Source organism: Trichechus manatus, unplaced genomic scaffold (genome assembly GCF_000243295.1).
Source record: "Trichechus manatus latirostris isolate Lorelei unplaced genomic scaffold, TriManLat1.0 scaffold00190, whole genome shotgun sequence".
In the NCBI taxonomy this organism is placed as follows: domain Eukaryota; kingdom Metazoa; phylum Chordata; class Mammalia; order Sirenia; family Trichechidae; genus Trichechus; species Trichechus manatus.
The window spans coordinates 840,384-858,286 of NW_004444126.1; the positions used below are offsets into that span (position 1 = coordinate 840,384).

Consider the following 17,903-nt stretch of genomic DNA (forward strand, 5'->3'; position numbering starts at 1 on the left):
TTTGTTAAAAAGACTGTCTTTTCCCCATTTGATGGACTTTGGGCCCTTGTCGAAGATCAGGTGACCGTAGGTGGATGGATTTACATCTGGGTTCTCAAATTCTTTTATTTTTGAAAAACTAATCAGAATACATTATTGGTTAGCCACTTTTGTTATGAAGAATTTGGAGGATATAATTTGGTCACTGATATTTGAAACTTCAAGGATATTTTAATGTTTTGAATTGTCCTGGAAATCTAGGACATGATATCTCTGTAATGAGAGGAATATAGTGGTTGCCCATGTTGGAGATTAGAGCTGCTTTTCTTCCTCCTGTCGGTGGAATTCTCTCTCTGTAGAATTTTTTTTTTCTATGCTAATACCTCTGTGAGGAGTTTATCACTTTTTAAAAAAATTATTTTTAAGTCTGTCATTTTTGTACATGTTAGGATGTTATACCAGATCAAATCAGATCCACCCTCTTTAAATGGAGGGAGTGAGCTAGGTCTTAAAGGAAGAGCTGGAGAAGAAAATTACACTTAAAAAAAAAAAGTTCACTTAGGGCTTGCCTTGCTTAGACTTGTAAGCTGCCTTTCCTGATACTACTGTGTTAAATTTCTTCCCGTGGGACTCTAATGCAATTTATAATTTTTCTGTTTTAAAAATGAATAACAGTTGACTCATTTACTCCCTTTGTTTTTGATTTTTTTCCTTCCATGACTCAAAGCAACAATGGTTTATTTTTCACTCATGCAACATGTCTAGCATGGGTTAGCAAGTGGGCTGTGCTCTTCAGTCACTCAGGGACAGTGACTAAAGCTCCACTATGACACATGCTTCTAAATTGCTTTAGGGCAAGAGAATGTGGTGAATTGTGCACTAGTTTGCAAAGCTTCCACCTGGAAGTGCCATATGTCACTTGAACATATTTCATTGGCCAAAGCAAGTCCATACTGTCTACTTTCTGAACCAGAATGTTTGTGAACAATCCTAATGAATACTAGAGGTAGCATTTGCTTTCTTGTGCTCCCAGGTCCTATTGTTATTCCACATGATTCCCACCCCCCCCACCTCCCATTTTTATGAAACTTTTCTATATCCTTCATTTCTTCCTCACTACTGTTCTTTCTGCTTCCCTTGTATAAGTGAACCTGGCTTTCCCGTTAATGATATTACTTCCTGTGAAATTCCTCCCAGTATAGGCTTCTCCTTTTCCTTCCTTTATCCCCAACATAGAGGGCAAAGAAGAAGGGTCAACATCCTTTGTTCTCCATTGCCAAATCCAGATTATTTTTCTGGTTGAAATTCAGCAGTCTCTCATCTTTCCAGCTGTCTCATGCCACCCTCCTTCCATCCTCCTGCTATGGTATACTAAGCCCCATGGTGCTTTTTTTTTAACTTTTATTGTGGTAAAATTTATGTAATAAAACATTTCTACAATTTTTATATGTACAGTTCAGTGACATTAACTATATTTACCATGTTATGCAATAGTCACCATTATCTTTTTCAAAAATTTTTTATCACCCTTAATAAAAACTTACTGCCTCTTAAGCAAAACACGCCCCACCCTTCCCCTCCCACCTGCTTCCCTTCCTACCTCTCACCTCCAAACTTTTGTCTCTATGCATTTGCCTATTCTGGACATTTCATATAAGTAAGATCATACAATATTTTTCCTTTTATGTCTGATTTATTTCACTTAGCATAATGTTTTCAAGATTCATCCATGTTTTAGCTTGTATCAGAATTTTATTTCTCTTTGTGGCTGAATAATATTCCACTGTATGGATATATTACATTTTTTTTAAAAGTGTTAAAATGCAAAGAAGTTACTTTGAGCACTGAGGTGTGCCTCGCCCAAGCCATGGTATTTTCAATCACCTCATATGCATGTGAAAGCTGGACAGTGAATAAGGTAGATCAAAGAAGAATTGATGCATTTGAATCATGGTGTTGGCAAAGAGTATTGAATATACCATGGACTGCTAGAAGAATGAACAAATCTATCTTGGAGAAGTACAGCCAGAATGCTCCGTAGAAGGGAGGATAATGAGAATTCATTTTTATATACTTTGTACATGTTATCAAGAGGGACCAGTCCCTGGAGAAGGACATCATGCTTGGTAAAGTGGAGGGTCAGCGAAAAAGAGAAAGACCCTCAATAAGATGGATTGACATAGTGGCTGCAATAATGGGCTCAAACATATCAACGATTATGAGGATGGCACAGGACTGGGTAGTGTTTCATTCTGTTGTACATAGTGTTGCTATGAGTTGGAACTGACTCAACGGCACCTAACAGCAACAACGACATTTTACTTATCCATTTGGCTGTTGATAGACACTTGGGTTGTTTCCACCTTTTGGTTATTGTGAGTAATGCTGCAGTGAACATTGATATGCAAATACCTGTGTGAGTTCTTGCTTTCAATTCTTTTGGGTATATACCCAGGAGTGTAATTGCTGGGTCATAGGTAGTTCTAAAAGGAGCTCTGGTGGCGCAGTGATTAAGAGCTTGGCTGCTAACTGAAAGGTTGGCGGTTCAGACCCACCAGTTGCTCCACAGGAGAAAACACCTGGAGATCTGCTCCCATAGAGATTACAGCCTAGGAAACCCTGTGGGTCAGTTCTACTCTGTCCTATAGGGTCTCTGTGAGTCAGAATCAACTCGATGGCAACGAGTTTGGTTTCGAATGACTAATGATGTTGAGCTTCTTTTCATATACTTATTGGCCGTTTGTTTATCTTCTTTAGTGAAGTGTCTATTCAAGTTGTTTGTCCATTTTTTAAAAATTAGGTTGTCTTTTTGTTGTTGAGTTATAGGAGTTCTTTATATATTCTGAATATTAAACCTGTCTTGGTTTCCTAGTGCTCCTATTGCAGAAATACCACAAGTGGGTGGCTTTAAAGAATAGAAAAATTTTTTCCCATAGCTCTGGAGCTGAAAGTCCAAATCCAGGTCTGGGCCATGTTGATTCCTTCCTTGTCTGTAGCCCCAAGTGTTCCTTGATTCCTTGGTGATCCATACATGGCATCTTTTCCCCCATGTATGCATTTCTCTGTGTCTCATCTGCTTTTTTTATAACTCAGAAATGATTAGCTTTGGAACCCACCCTACTTGGGTATGATTTAATTAACATAACAGAGAAAACCCTATTTCCAAACAGGGCAACATCCACAGGTTAGCATTCCAACACATATTTTGGGGGCACATAATTTAATCCACAGCAAACTCTTATCAGATACATGGTTCCCAAACGTTTTCTCCCAATCTGTATGTTATCTCTTCACTTTGCTGATAAACTCCTTTGATGCACAAAATGTTTTAATTTTGATGAAGTCCCATTGGTCTATTTTGTTTTTGGTTGCTTGAGATTTTGATGTCATATCCGTGAATCCATTGCTGAAAACTATGTTTCGAAGCATTACTCCTATGTTTTGTTATAAGAATTTGATGGTTTTAGTTCTTACATTTAGATCTTTGAACCAACTGAGTTAATTTTTTTATGTGGTGTGAGGTACGGGTCCAACTTCATTCTTTTGCATATGGAAATCCAGTTGTCATATCACCATTTATTGAAGAAACTATTTTTTCTTCACTGGATAAACTTAGCATCCTTGTTGAAAATCAGTTGGCCATAGCCGTATGGAGTTTTCTTTGGTTTTGAGCTCCCTTTGGTTTTGAGGTCACTTATAAAGTCATAGGAAACTTAGTGATTCTGAAAAATAAACACTGAAAGCAGATCTTAAGTTGCCAGTATGCAATTTATAGATTTTTAATTGTGGGGGGGAGGGTTTGTCTCCACAAACTTGTATTTGTCTTTGAAATTCCATGGTAGTGGCCAAATTATAGTTACCAAGTATTGCCAGTTTAAAGATATTCAGTGGTACATTAAACTTATTTTTAACAGTTTATTTATTTTTATAAAAACTTGATGTAAAAACAGTTTGGGGGCAGTGTCTGACCTCTTCTAACTTCACAAGGAGGAAGGAGAACTAAGACTAACAGTCCAAGACTGATTGGTATGAGGCAGGAGTCAGACATGCCACCTCTTTCTGCCATCTTTACCAATTCTGACACCAACTGTCCCTCCCACAGCACTCTACTTCTCTGCTGGGTTCAGTAATTCATTGCAGTGGCCACACAGAACTCACAGACCATACTTAAGATTATGGGGTTTATTAGGGAAGTAACAGGTTACAATTCAGACTCAGGAACACTCAAGATACAGTTTTTCCCTCAGGACAGCCTCTTCCCAGCTGTGCTCGAAGGCACGCCTTTCCCTGGCCCTAGGCCTCTGCCAGAGGCAGTCAGCTTTCTCTCTCCAAGGGCCAGGAAGCCCACTGCGCCATTTCCTGCTACCAGGTCTCTGCTGCTGGGTCTTTCCTGCCACTCACTGCCTTCAGGGTTATAGCTTGCTCTCTCTCTCCCAGTCTCCTGCTTCCAGGAGCTTCTCAGCGCAGAAATCCTGAGTCCAAAGGACGCACTCTCCTCACCTAGCTTTTCTTCCTTGGTGGTGGTAGGATCCTCCTGTCTGCTCTGGAATTGACTCTCTTTTAAGGCAAAACTGACCAGTCCTCTTGGTCGGCGACAACTACCCTATCGTACAGTCCTGCCCAATCACCTGGGTGGGAGTTACAAGACCAGGGCTAGAAAGGCCACACACAAAAGTAATTAATTGCACCATACTTGGCCTATGCTCATTGTATAACATTTGGATGAAAGAGGAAAGTTTAAGAAAATACCCCATAATCTTATATCCAGAAATAATTCAGTGTAGTTAATATTTTCATCTTGTTCCTTTCATTATTTTCTAAGTGCAAGTATCTTAACATAGTTGAGATCATACTGTCTGCATAGATTTGTATTTTGTTTTGTCCCTCGGTATAACATTAAGTTGCCAAGGTGGGGGAAAAGTTGCCGAGGAAAAGCCTGAGTATTCTTTGGCATTCATTCATTATCTCAATCAATCAGTCAACACACACACATATGTGTATGCATTCATACACGTATATTTGAGGCAATGTGCTGCTTCGTGGAAAGCTTACTGTATTTCAAGGCACAAAACCATAATGTAAAGCAGACTATGAAGAATGTCCAGATTCTCTGGAGGTTCAGACAGGGACTCCACTAGATTATCTGAAGTTTGTTTGACAAAGTTTCTTTGTTTGTAGATTCCTTTCTTTGGTGCTAAGACTATTGGCCGAAGAAGTCCTGATGGACCAGTGCTGAGCAAAGCTGAGTTTGTTGAGAAAGTTCGTCAGAGTAACCAGGCCTGTCATGATGGAGATTTCCACACAGCTATCGTTCTGTATAATGAAGCCCTGGCTGTTGACCCTCAAAACTGCATCTTATACAGCAATAGATCTGCAGCCTACATGAAAATCCAGCAGTATGACAAGGCACTGGATGATGCCATCAAAGCCCGACTTCTCAATCCCAAATGGCCAAAGGTAGAAATTTCATTTACTTTCACAGAATCTTCTGCACTGATTTCTTATTTTAATGTAACGTTTTATTGATTCAGTGCTGTTATTAATATTTTAACAATATGTACTTCAACAGAATGTAGAATGGCTGTGTTGAGCTGGACCACTAGTGAATGGCTTCCTTTTTTGTGCTGTGGAAGTGTGCTTTCCATATCCAAGTTCGATTCTTCTGTACTTTTCAGATTTGAATTTTTTTACTTAGCTTCTTGATAGAATTCATTGTAGTTACTTATGTAAGTTTTGGACCTTGCTTTTTTTCCAAGTGTTTTAGATAGGATATGATGATTATGTTTCTTTCCTTCAATTCAAAATAATTAACATTAGTTCACTGTCAATGACTGCTTATTTTCAGAATGTTATTTTTTCAGGGAAACGTTTTTCCCCCAATAAATCATTGTAATTATCTATATTTCTTTAAACAGTGCAAGGCTTGTGTTATTATCTTTGTTTTGTATATAGTTTATTTTCAGTGAATCTACCTGTCCTTTAGCTCCCAGTTTATTTTAGAAGAACATGTTATTAGGCCAGTTAACTGGGATGTCCCATAAAACTATGACCCTAAACTTTCAAACCAAGAAACCAAATTCCGTGAGGTATTTGGTTGTACATAAGCAGTCTCAGCAGCTACTTTCTCTCTCTTTTTTTTTTTTTTTTTTTGTTGTTATAAATTTGTCTATCACACAACTTTTGCCAGTTGAACTTTTTTCAGGTATACAGCTTATTGATAGTAATTATATTAATTGACTGTTCAACCCTACATTTAACCAATGTGATTCTGCCATCACTGTAAACTGAAACTCAGTATTCCATCAGCAGTACACTCCCCACCTTCCCCTTCCCTCCTGCCCCAGTAACCACTAATAAACTTTGGTGTCTATACATTTGCTTGTTTTGTCTTTTCATATAAGTGAAGTCATAAAATATTTGTCCATTTCTGATTGACTTACTCAGTATAATGTCTTCAAGCTCCATTCATATTGTAGCATGTACCACGACTTCATTTGTCTTACTGGCTGAGTAGTATTCCATTGTATGTATGTACCACATTTTGTTTATCTATTTTATCCGTTGATGGGCATTTAGGTTGTTTCCACTTTTTGGCTATTATGAATAGCCAAATGAACAATGAACATTGGTGTACAAGTGCCTGAGTCTCTGCTTTTGAGTCTTTTGGGTATATACCTAGGTATGGAGTTGCATGGTCATATGGTAGTTCTATTTTTAGTTTTTTGAGGAACCACCACGCTGTTTCCCACAATGGCTGTACCATTTTACATTCTCACCAGCAATGGATAAAGGTTTCAGTTTCCCAACATCCTTGCCAACATTTATTTTCTGTTTTTTTAAAATTTTATCTTAGCCATCCTAGTGGGATCGAAATGGTATCTTATTGTGGTTTTGATTTGTATCTCTCTGATGGCTAATGATGTTGAGCATCTTTTTATGTGTTTGGCGTCCATTTTAATGTTCTCTTTGGTGAAATGTCTATTAAAATAAGCCTACATTTTCTGATTAATGATATAGGGGGCTAAGAGTCACCAGGAGAAACTACGTTCCCGGGGTGCATACTTTAGTACAATTAAGTGGTCATAGGTGGTCACAGAGAAGTGTATCTCCTGCTGGAAGGCAGCTGCCTTCCTTCAGCATACTCTCTGTGGTATCAGTGCTTTTAAATTTACTGAGGCTTGTTTCATTGCCTACTATATGGTTTATCTTGGTGAACTACTGTGAGCACTCAAAAAGAATATGTGTTCTGCACTTGTGAGGTATAGGTCTGGAGATACCAGTTAAGTCAAGGTGCTTGGTAGTTTTGTTAATATCTTCTATGTCTTTGCTAATTTTTTTTTTGGGGGGCTAGTTATTCTATCAATTGCTGGAATAAAAAAGTTAAAAATCTCAAACTGAGATTTTGGCAGTGGCTATTTATTCCTTTAATATTGTAAAATTTTTGCTTGATGTATTTTGAAGCCTTGTTAACATATACACCTTTATTATTATTTTTATCTCTATGAATTGATAATTTTTTCAATATGTAGTGTCTCTTTTTATCTCTGGAGTACTTTTTGTAATAAAATCTATTTTGTTTGATAACATAGCCATTCTAGCCTTCTTCTGCTTATTCTTAGCATGATGTATCTTTTTCTGTCAATATATTTTCAACCTCTCTGTGCCTCTCTCTGTCAGAGTCATCTCTTTGGACAGCATATAGTAGTGTCTTGCTTTTTAAATCAATTTTGTCAACCTTTGCATTTTAATTGGAATTTATGGCCATTAGCATATAATTCTATTATTAATATTGTTGAGTTTGAGTCTACTATTATTTATTTTCTTTGCTTTTTGGTCCTGTCTTCCTTTTTCTGCCCTTTATTGGTTTAATTGAATATTTTTTAGCATTTCTTTTAAACTTTCAATTGGCCTTCTAGCTCTACTTCCTTTTTTACTGGTTGCTAACATAATTAGAGGAGCCCTAGTGGGGCAGTGGTTAAGTGCTCAGCTGCTAACCAAAAGATTGGCAGTTTGAACCCAGCAGCTGCTGTTTGGGAGAAGATGTGACAATCTGCTTCTGTAAAGATTTACAGTCTTGGAAACCCTATGGGGGCAGTTCCACTCTGTCCTATAGGATCACTATGAGTCAGAATCAACTCGATGGCAACGGGGTTTGTTTTGTTTTTATAAACATACTTAACTTCTCATAGTTCACTTTCAGTTAATATTGAATCATTTCACATAAACTGTAGAAACCTTCTAACTGTATAGGTTCACATTCCTCCAAGTTTATGTTATAATTGTTCAATATATCCTGCTTACCTACGTTATAAGGCCACAAAACAATGATACAATTTTTGCTTTAAGCAGCTACATGAGTTACCCAAATATTTGCCTAGACATTTACCATTTCTGATGCTCTTCCTCGTTTCTGATGTTTTGAATTTTCACCTAATATCATTTTGCATTAGCCTAAAGAGCTTACTTTAGCATTTCTTGCAATGCAGTTCTGATGGTAAGTAATTCTTCTAGCTTTTTTTTTTTTTTTAAAGTCTTTATTTTACCCTTGTTCTTGAAAGTATTTTCACTGGATATAGAATTCTGTTTTTGTGGGTTTTTTTTTTTTTTTTTTTTTGCCCTTTGGTTTTTTCCTTGCATCACTTTAAAAAGATGTTTTTCTACCTTCTGGCTTCTATAGTTTCTGATGAGAAGTCAGCTGATTATCTCATTGTTCCCCTATATGTAATATGTTGTTTTTCTCTTGCTGCTGTCAAGATTGCTCTTGTCTTTGCCTTTCATTGGTTTAACTATGATGTGCACCTGCATGGTATTCTTCTTATCCCATTTGGTGTTCATGAAACTTTTGAATCTACATATTTATATCTTGCATGAAATTTGGAAATTTCCTCCCATCATTTCTTAGTGTATTTTCCGCCTGTTATCTGTTTTTCTCTCCTTTTGATCTAACATATGGATAAACAAAATGTGGTTCTCCATACAATGGAATATTATGCAGCCATAAAAAGGAAGAAAGTAGTGATACGTGCTACAGCATAGATGAAATATCTCTGAGAGTTCCTGTAATGTGAAATTTTTTGCCAATATTATCTCCTCTGGGACATTTTGTTCCTTTTGTCATGCTACTTTCCTTGTTTATGTTGATAAGTTCACCTTCACTAAGTTCCTCTAGCTGTATATTGAGAATCTCTTTAATGGCAGCTGTGTCGGTATTCCCACAGTCAGCTATTTATTCTGTAACTCCCTGTAGGTTTGATTCAGATTTTACTTCCAGCATTATCACTTGTTTCTTTGCTGCACTTTCATTTTTGTTTGTCAGTTCTCTCTTTCAAATATCCATTTTTGTAAAATGTTACTTGGGTTTATCAGTTGTGTGTGAACTGAATAACAGATGTGCAGTCACCAATCTCCAGCAGACTTTGAAACAAGTGATATGATTGGTCACTAATCATGATGTCTATCTCTTATATATGTAGTGATTTGTGGACTGAAGAGCTAGCAGCAAAGTTTGGACTGTATGCATTTATTTGAACTTAATATATTATGGTAAGTGAAATTTGAACAGTATTGCTGGGGGGATGGGTGTTATTTAACTAACCAAAGAAAACCCAAACCCATTGCCATTGAGTTGATTCTGACTCATAGCGATCCCATAGGACAGTGTAGAACTGCTCCATAGGGTTTCTAAGGCTGTAATCTTTGCAGAAGCAGACTGCCACATCTTTCTCCTGTGGAGCAGCTGGTAGGTTCAGGCCGCCAACCTTTTGGTTAGTAGCTGAGCACTTAACCACTGTGCCACCCAGGGCTCCTTCATTATTTAACTAAACTGTGGTTAATTGAAATTTGTGTATATCAGAACCATGTGAATTGAGGACTGCTGGTACTTTGGAGTTCGACCTAAGTTTTTCTCCATTTACTAACTGTGAAGCCTTTGACAGGTTGCTTCACCTCCCCAAGCCTCAGCTTTCTCACGTGTAAAATGGGTTAACATCACACGTTGAAGGGGTTATGTTGAGGATTAAAATAATGTATATAAAGCACCTAATTTTTTATGCGCAAATTATTTGATGCATGATAGATGTTAATGGTGATGATGATAATAATGAAGTTAGTAATAACCCTATATTTATACACATGTAGTTTTTATCAAAACTACCCCAGTTCTTTATTAAGCATTTTTTCTTCCCCTTATAATAATCTCAGTAGTAATTTTCTAAATCCTTCCAATTTCTGCTGATCAGTTTTTTTTAAAGTGTGATGATGCCCGAATGGAAAAAATACTCCATTAAGATATAGATATTACAGAGGAAAAGAGAAAGAATTATTTTCCACCAGATATACAGGATATGTGTTCTTCTGAATAACCTGTCACATCCTATTGCTCTTTTATGTGTGGTCTGTTTAGTTTATTTCAATTCAGTAACTATCTGTTGGGCATTTACTTTAGGCAAGTACAGTTCTGCTGTTGTCTTCCCTGGTAATAGTATTTAATTGATTTATCTTTTTCTTTGTTTTCATTTGTTAATCTGGCCTATTGATCTCGTCATTGTTTTGGCATTCTGACTCTTCTCCATGAGAAAACATTTAAAATACAGGAAGTACATTAAAAAAAGAGAATGTATTGTTGGGTTGTACTTGTATACATGGGAGTCCCTGGCTGGTGCATTGTTTACGTGCTTGACTACCAGCCAAAAGTTTGGCAGTTCAAAGTCATCCAGAGGCACCTTGGAAGACAGGCCTGATGATTTGCTTCCGAAACATCACATCCTTGGAAAACCCTATGGAGAAGGTTTACTCTGCACACATGGGGTCATCATGAGTTGGAACTGGCTCAGTGGCAGCTAACAACGACTTGTATCCATTAGCTTTTGCTCTGTAACAAAGCACTCCAAAATTTAGTGGCATAAAGCAGTAGTAATTTATTTAGTTTAAGATTCTGTAGGTCATCTGAGTAGCTCTTCTAATGTGGGTGGGCCCAGCTGATTGCTGCTGGGCTTGCTTATGTGTTTGAGATCAACCTAGAGGTTTGGCTGGTGGTTGGGCTATCCAGGACAGACTCACGATTCTGTCAGTTGGCATGTTGTTGACCAGGGAAGCAGGGGCAACTGGGCCATGTGTCTCTCATCATCCAACAGGTTTTCCTGAGCTTCTTTACAGTTGTAGGGTTTCAGTAGCAGCAAGAGAGTGCAAGCACCGATGTATAAGTGTGCTTAGAAAGTGTCACATTTGCTATGGTCCCGCTGGCCAAAGCAAGGCGTATGGTGAAGCCCAGAACCACTCACAGTAGGAGAGTATTACCCAAGAGTGTATATAAATGAAGGGGAAAAATTTGTGGCCATTTTCACAATCTACCTCAGTATTCCTCACTATATGTAAGGTATGGTACATATCATGTACTTTTATTCCTAGAGCATATCCATTCTGTCTATTTTTGTTTGGCTTTTTATCCTTTATATTTCTGTTCTGAAATTTTCTTGAATCACATCTTCTCAAGAAAGTCAGTTCTGAAGTATTTACTCTGATTTTAGTGTGAATTATGAGTTACAGAATTAGTTCTGTCTTCAAAGATAGGAAGAGAAACCCAAAGGAATGTTGGATTTTCATATGGTGTAACACTGTATAAAAAAAGGTTTCATAATGGGACTTCCCTATTAATTTTAATGCACCCTGTAAAAGTACCTCCTCTTTCTGCCTAGATTTAAAGCTCTTTCCATATTCTCATTCATTGATTATACCTTATGACAGTCCTATCATCAGGTATCATACCTGATGACAGTTTAATAATACCTGATGACAGAATATTATGCATGATCTGTCAGATATTATAGCTGATGAAAGAGTTATATGTAAAAAAATAAAATAAAAATATCTAGGCCTCATGTTTCCCTTTGGTTTATCTAGTATTATAATACAGTAAAACCTGTGAAAGCTGGAAGCTGTATAAGGTAGAAACCTGTCAGAGAAGGAAAACTAAATATTTTCCACTAAAATGAGCAATAGAAAAGTGGTAAGCGTGCACCTTGTCAAAAGTGGAAAACTTTCGAGACCTAGAAAAACAAGGCAGTCCCTTTGAGTTCCAGCTCTCACAGGTTTCACCGTAGTAATAAAAACATAGCTTTTATCGAATGCTTATTTACACGATTGTCTGAATCATTTTATGTATGATATCAATTTAATATAATAATTTTATAAAGTAGATTTTTTTTGTCCCAGTTTTAAAAGGATAACATTTTGGCTTATTGAGAGATTAAATAAATTAACTGGTCCAGCACACCCAGCTAGTAACTGGGAGAGTTGAATTTTCACCCAGTTCTGTCTGGTTCTAAAGTATTTGTCCTTAATTACCGTATCATACTACTTCCATGGGCAAAGAAGTCCATCAATTAAGAACGCTTAGGAATTCAGATTTCTCTCTCAAGTTCTAACACTGATACATGATGTTGAGGAGACTACTCAATTTCAGTTTCCTATAATGTAAACCAGAGTCTGAGCTTATGGTTATTTGCCTTTTACTTGTCATGACAAGTACACAAACCTTTTTAAATGCCTTGGAGCTTAACAGACATGCATAAAATAATATTTTAAGCTGAATTCTTATACATACTTTTAATGGTGTGCATTAATTATACACTTTTTGGGTGTAAGTGCATGTTATAATTTCAATTCATTTATTCAACAAGTATTTATTAAGCATTTTCTATGTTCTAAGCACTGTTCTAAGTCTTAGTGACTCAGACAAGAACAAGGGAAACACGGGTCCAGAAGTAATGGAGCTTACATTCTAGTGGAGAAAAGCAAAAAATAAGGTAATAAATATGTATGAAAGTGTTCTAAAGTGATAAGTGCTCTGAAGACAATTTAAAACAGGCTAAAGGGAAGGAGAGTACTGGAGACAAAGAATGACTGGGTCATGTGACAGATTGTGGGAGGAGAGGTTTTGGATGAGATCTGTAAGAACCAAATGTGAAGATTTGTGCAAAGTGCATTTTAGGCAGAATAAACAGCTAGTTTTAATTTGGCTAATTGAGAAAACAACACAAAGGCCAGTGGAGCACGGTCCAGTGAAGGAAATGGTAGGAGATGAGATTGGAGAGATGGGCAGGTGCCAGATCACGCAGGTCATTTTAAGCCATGGTAAAGAGGTTATATTGTATTCTAAGACTTATGGGATGCCATGGGAAGGTTTTAAGTAGAAGAATGACATATTTTAAGGTTAAAACTGTTGCTGTTGAGTTGATTCCGACTTATAGTGACCCTATAGGATGGAGTTGAACTGCCCCGTAGGGTTTCCAAGGAGCAGCTGGTAGATTCGAACTGCCAACCTTTTGGTTAGCAGAGAGGCTCTTAACTATTGTGCCACCACAGGGCTCCACTTTAAGGCTAAGAGTGTGTTATTTAATTTCTGCATGTTTGTTACTTTCTTAAGTTTTGTTCTGTTACTGAGTTTTAATTTAATTTTATTGTGGTTCAGAAACACACTTTGTAATATAATTCATTTTAAATTTATTGAGACTTTTTTAAATGGCCTAACATACAGTTTGTCCTTGGGAATGTACCATGTGCATTTGAGAAGAATGTGTATTCTATTGCTGTTGGGTGGAGTATTCTGCAGATGTCTGTTAGGTCTAGTCAGTGTTACTAAAGCCTTCTATTTCCTCGTTGATCTTCTGCTTAGTTGTTCTATCTGTTATGTCTTAGTTTTTCTATCTCTTGGAGTATTGTTGAATTTCCTATTTCTCCCCTCAATTCTGTCAATTTTTGCAGGCTCTGTTGTTAGGTGCATATATGTTTATAATTATTATGTCTTCCTGAATGATTGGCCCATTTATCATTATAAAAAGTTCCCTTTGTCTCTAGTAACAACTTTTGTCTTAAAATCTATTTTTTCTAATATTAGTATAGCCACTCCAGCTCTCTTTTGCTTACTGATTGCATGGAATATCTTTTTTCATACTTCTATTTTCAACCTATTTGTGACTTTGAAACTATATTGAGTGGCTTAACTTGTAGACAGCATATAGTTGGATCATGTTTTCTTACCCATTTGCCAGTCTCTGCCTTTTGCTTGGAGTATTTAAACCATTTATATTAATGTAATTACTGATAAGGTAGGGTTTATGTTTGCTGATTTTCTATTTGTTTTCTACATGTCTTATGTCTCTTTTGTTCTTCTCTTCCTCCATTATTTCCTTGTTTTAAGTTAAGAAGATGTTTTCTAGTGTGCCATTTTAATTTCCTTGTTTCTTTTACTATATTTTTTGAGTTATCTTCATGGTTGTTTCCCTATGAGTTTAATTTAAATTAACTAAATCTTAATTTAAAACAATCTAGTTTGGTTTAATGTCAATTTAATTTCAATAGTATACAGAAACTTTGTTCCAATATAGCGCTGTTCCCTCTTCCTTCCTTTGTGTTATTATTGTCATACAAATTACATCTTTATACATTATAAGCCCATCAACACAGTTTTATAATTATTGGTTTATGCTGCTGTCTTTTAAATCAGAAGAAGAAAAGAGTTATAAACAAAAATACACTTATACTGTCTGTTATATTTACTGGTCGTCTTTATTTCTTCATGTGAATTCAAGTTACTGTCTAGTGTCCTTTTATTTTAGCCCAAAGTGCCTCCTTTAGTATTTCTTACTGAGCAGGTCTGCTAGCGATGAATTCTCTCAGTTTTTGTTTTTCTGGAATGTCTCAATTTCTTCTTTGTTTTTGAAGGATAGTTTTGCTGTATATAGAATTATTGGTTGACAGTCTTTTTCTTTAAGTGCTTTGAATATGTCATTCCACTGCCTTTTTGTCTCCTTGGTTTCTAATGAGAAGTCAGCTGTTGTCTTTTAGAGGATCTTTTGTACATGATGAGTTGCTTTTATCTTGCTGCTTTCAAGATACTCTCTTTGTCTTTGTCTTCCAACAGTTTGACTATGATGTGTTTAGATGTGGATTTCTTTGAGTTTATCCTCTTGGAGTTCATTGAGCTTATTGGACATATAATACTTTTCGTAAGATTTGGTAAGTTTTCAGCCTTTTTTAAAAAATATTCTTTCTCCCTCTTTCTTTCTCTCATATCTTTTGGGATCCCCATTATGAATATGTTTGTATGCTTGGTGGTTTCCCACAGGTCTCTGAGGATCTGTTTATTTTCTTCATTTTGTGTGTGTATGTGTTCCTCAGGCTGGATTATCTCAATTGACCAATCTTCAAGTTCACTAATACTTTCTACCAGCTCAAATCTGCTGTTGAGCCCCTCTGCTGAATTTTTCATTTAAGTTATTGTATATTTTAACTCCAGAATTCCTATTTGGTTCTTTATTATAAATTCTGTATCTTTGTTTTTATTTTGTACTTGGTGAGACAATGTTCTCATGCTTCTCTTTAATTATTTAGACATGATTTCCTTTAGTCTTTTGAATATGTTTATAATAGTTGTTTTAAAAATTTTAAGTCCAACATCTGAATTTCCTCAGGGATAGTTTCTTTTGACTGCTTTTTTCACCCCTGTGAAACAAACTTGCTTGTTTCTTTGTGTGTCTCATAATTTATTTTTGTTGTTGAAAATTGGCTTTTTAAAATAATATAATGTGGCAACTTTGGAAATCAGGTGCCCCTCTCTCCAAAAGTGTGTTGTTACTGCTTTTTGTTTATTAATGACTTTCCTGGACTAATTCTGTAAAGTTTGTATTCTTTGTAATATGTGGCCACTGAAGTCTCTGCTTAGTTAGCTTTAACTCAGCAAACTCAACTCATTGCCATCCAGGCAATTCTGACTGATAGTGACCCTATAGGACAGAGTAGAACTGCCCCATAGGGTTTCCAAGGAGTGGCTGGTGAATTTAAACTGCTGACCTTTTGGTTAGCAGCTGTAGCTCTTAGCCATCGTGCCACCAGGGCCCCTCAGTTAGCTTAGTGGTCAGCTAATGATTGGACAGAAATTTCCTTAAATGCCTTGGATCAATAATTCTTCTAGCCTTTGCCAAGAGACTTTCTGTGTGTGTTGGGGGAATACCGTCAATGCTCTGATAGTTTTCAACTGTGTCTTAGCCTTTACTTTCTGCTTGTGAGGATCTTTAAGGTCAGCCAGAGGTGAGTGATTAGGGCCTTCTCAGGTTTCTCCGGGGAATGCCGCAGCCCTGCACATTCCTAGATTCACAGAAATATTTTGGAGTTTTTCCAGAGTCTCCTGTGGACATCTTATTCTCCAGATTTTTCTTTTAAGTTTTTTGGTCAGCTCTTTGTTTGCCCAACTGGTACTGTTGCTTCAGGCAGCTGCAATGATAAGCAATTACTGCTGATTTTATTTGACAAACACCCTGGGGAGAGGGGCTGTTTGCAAACAGCCAAATAATGACAAGTCCTGTGAATGGAATTTTTTCAGAGTGCTGCCAGATATGCCAAATAGTGGCGATTCTCTGGGATGACGGTTTTTGGGAAGTTCTAAACTATCTTCCCCCTCCAGTGACTCCTAGACTGCTGCTTATCACAGCTGGTTGGAATGCTGCTGGCTTTCAAGGCTATTGCAGAGCTGTGGCAAGGGAGATGGAAATAGTGCAAGTTAAAACCCCACAAAGCTCACTATTGTTTCTGAGATTCAGCCATTTTTCGTGAAGAAATACTTCTTGGCTTGCTGCAAGCCTTTGGTTAACTTCCAGAGTTCTTGAAAAGCTGATTTTTATGAATTTTTGTTAGTGTTCTCAGTACTTTTATGGAAGAGCAGCTTTTCGGAGGTTTTTACTCTGCCATTCTGGTATTGCTTCTCCGTAATTTAACTTATGGTAAAAAAACAAAAACAAAAACAAAACAAAACAAACAAAAAAACAAAACAAACCAAAAAACCTGCTGTGAGGGGAATGGAAAGTAGGAGGATGAAAGCAGAATCAGGGAAACCAATAATGATTTAACTTGTACCAGAATAGCAGTGGGTGGAAATAGAGAAAAGTCAAGCAATCTGGGATATGCTTTGGAAAGGCCGACTGAATTTGCAGACGGATCATTGTAACGATCATCTGTTATAGGTGGTGCTGTCTCCATTTTATAGGTGCCCTGAGGTTCAGGGAGATTAAGTAGTTTGCCCAGGGTCATAGAGTAAGGTAAAAAGTTGGAATTAGAACCTCAATTTACATGACTTTAATTTTTCTTAACATCTGTGCATATTGCCTCATGACGTTAAAAACAAAGTTATGAATCCAATATTAAATTTACCATAAATATTTACAATAAAATTCACTGCCATTCTTACATTCTTCTTTTGCATAATTTTATTGTTGGTCTTAAGGTGGTGAGATTCAGTTATTCAGAAGCTTTTTGTAGACAGTTGGAATGATAAACAGGAAAGGGAATTTTTCATATGCAAGAATATGACACTTCCTTTAAATTTAAGTGACACTTTATATTCTACCATAAGCTAAATCCACCACAGCCGGCTGTCACTTCTTTTAGTGGTATGGATTTCATTACCAAAACAAATGTTACTACCATTTTATCGTTGGGAATAAATGGTTTATTGTTATTAATATAGGCCATTATTTCTTACGTCTTAAGTATACACAGTTGTATTATATGCTTGTAGTTTGTATGCATTTGAAGTTCTGTTCAGGTCTTTTTGGCCAGTCTATAAATTGTGGACGTGTGTGTTGCGTGTGTATCTATCTATCTATATACTTTTTTAATTATAAAAGTAATTCATAGTAGTTGGAAGAATCTCATACAATAAAAATTATATTCCTCCCTTGTATACCCCTCTCCCCACTGTAGTCCCTGTAGTTAAATATTTTTATCCAGTTTGAATATTTCTTGAGCCCCTTTGTAATACATCTGCAATTCTACATGCATGCACAGATGCATTCACATGTGCGCCGATTGTTTTAGGCTGAGTTCTTTAGAAAAGCAAAACCAGCGAAGTGTGTATATATATATATATATAT

The 17,903-nt window shown here is 36.7% G+C and overlaps 1 protein-coding gene across 1 annotated transcript in view; it reads left to right on the top strand.

Moving 5' to 3' along the window:
* Window positions 1–5,298: 5,298 nt before the first annotated feature.
* The window catches only part of TTC28 (tetratricopeptide repeat domain 28), a 703,674-nt gene continuing 691,069 nt past the window's right edge, over window positions 5,299–17,903 (top strand). Inside the window, exons 1-2 of the mRNA XM_023741786.1 lie at window positions 5,299–5,436; window positions 9,453–9,522. Of these exons, the coding sequence (XP_023597554.1) occupies window positions 9,520–9,522 (3 nt within the window). The 5' untranslated portion in view covers window positions 5,299–5,436; window positions 9,453–9,519. The remainder of the gene's footprint in view (window positions 5,437–9,452; window positions 9,523–17,903) is intronic.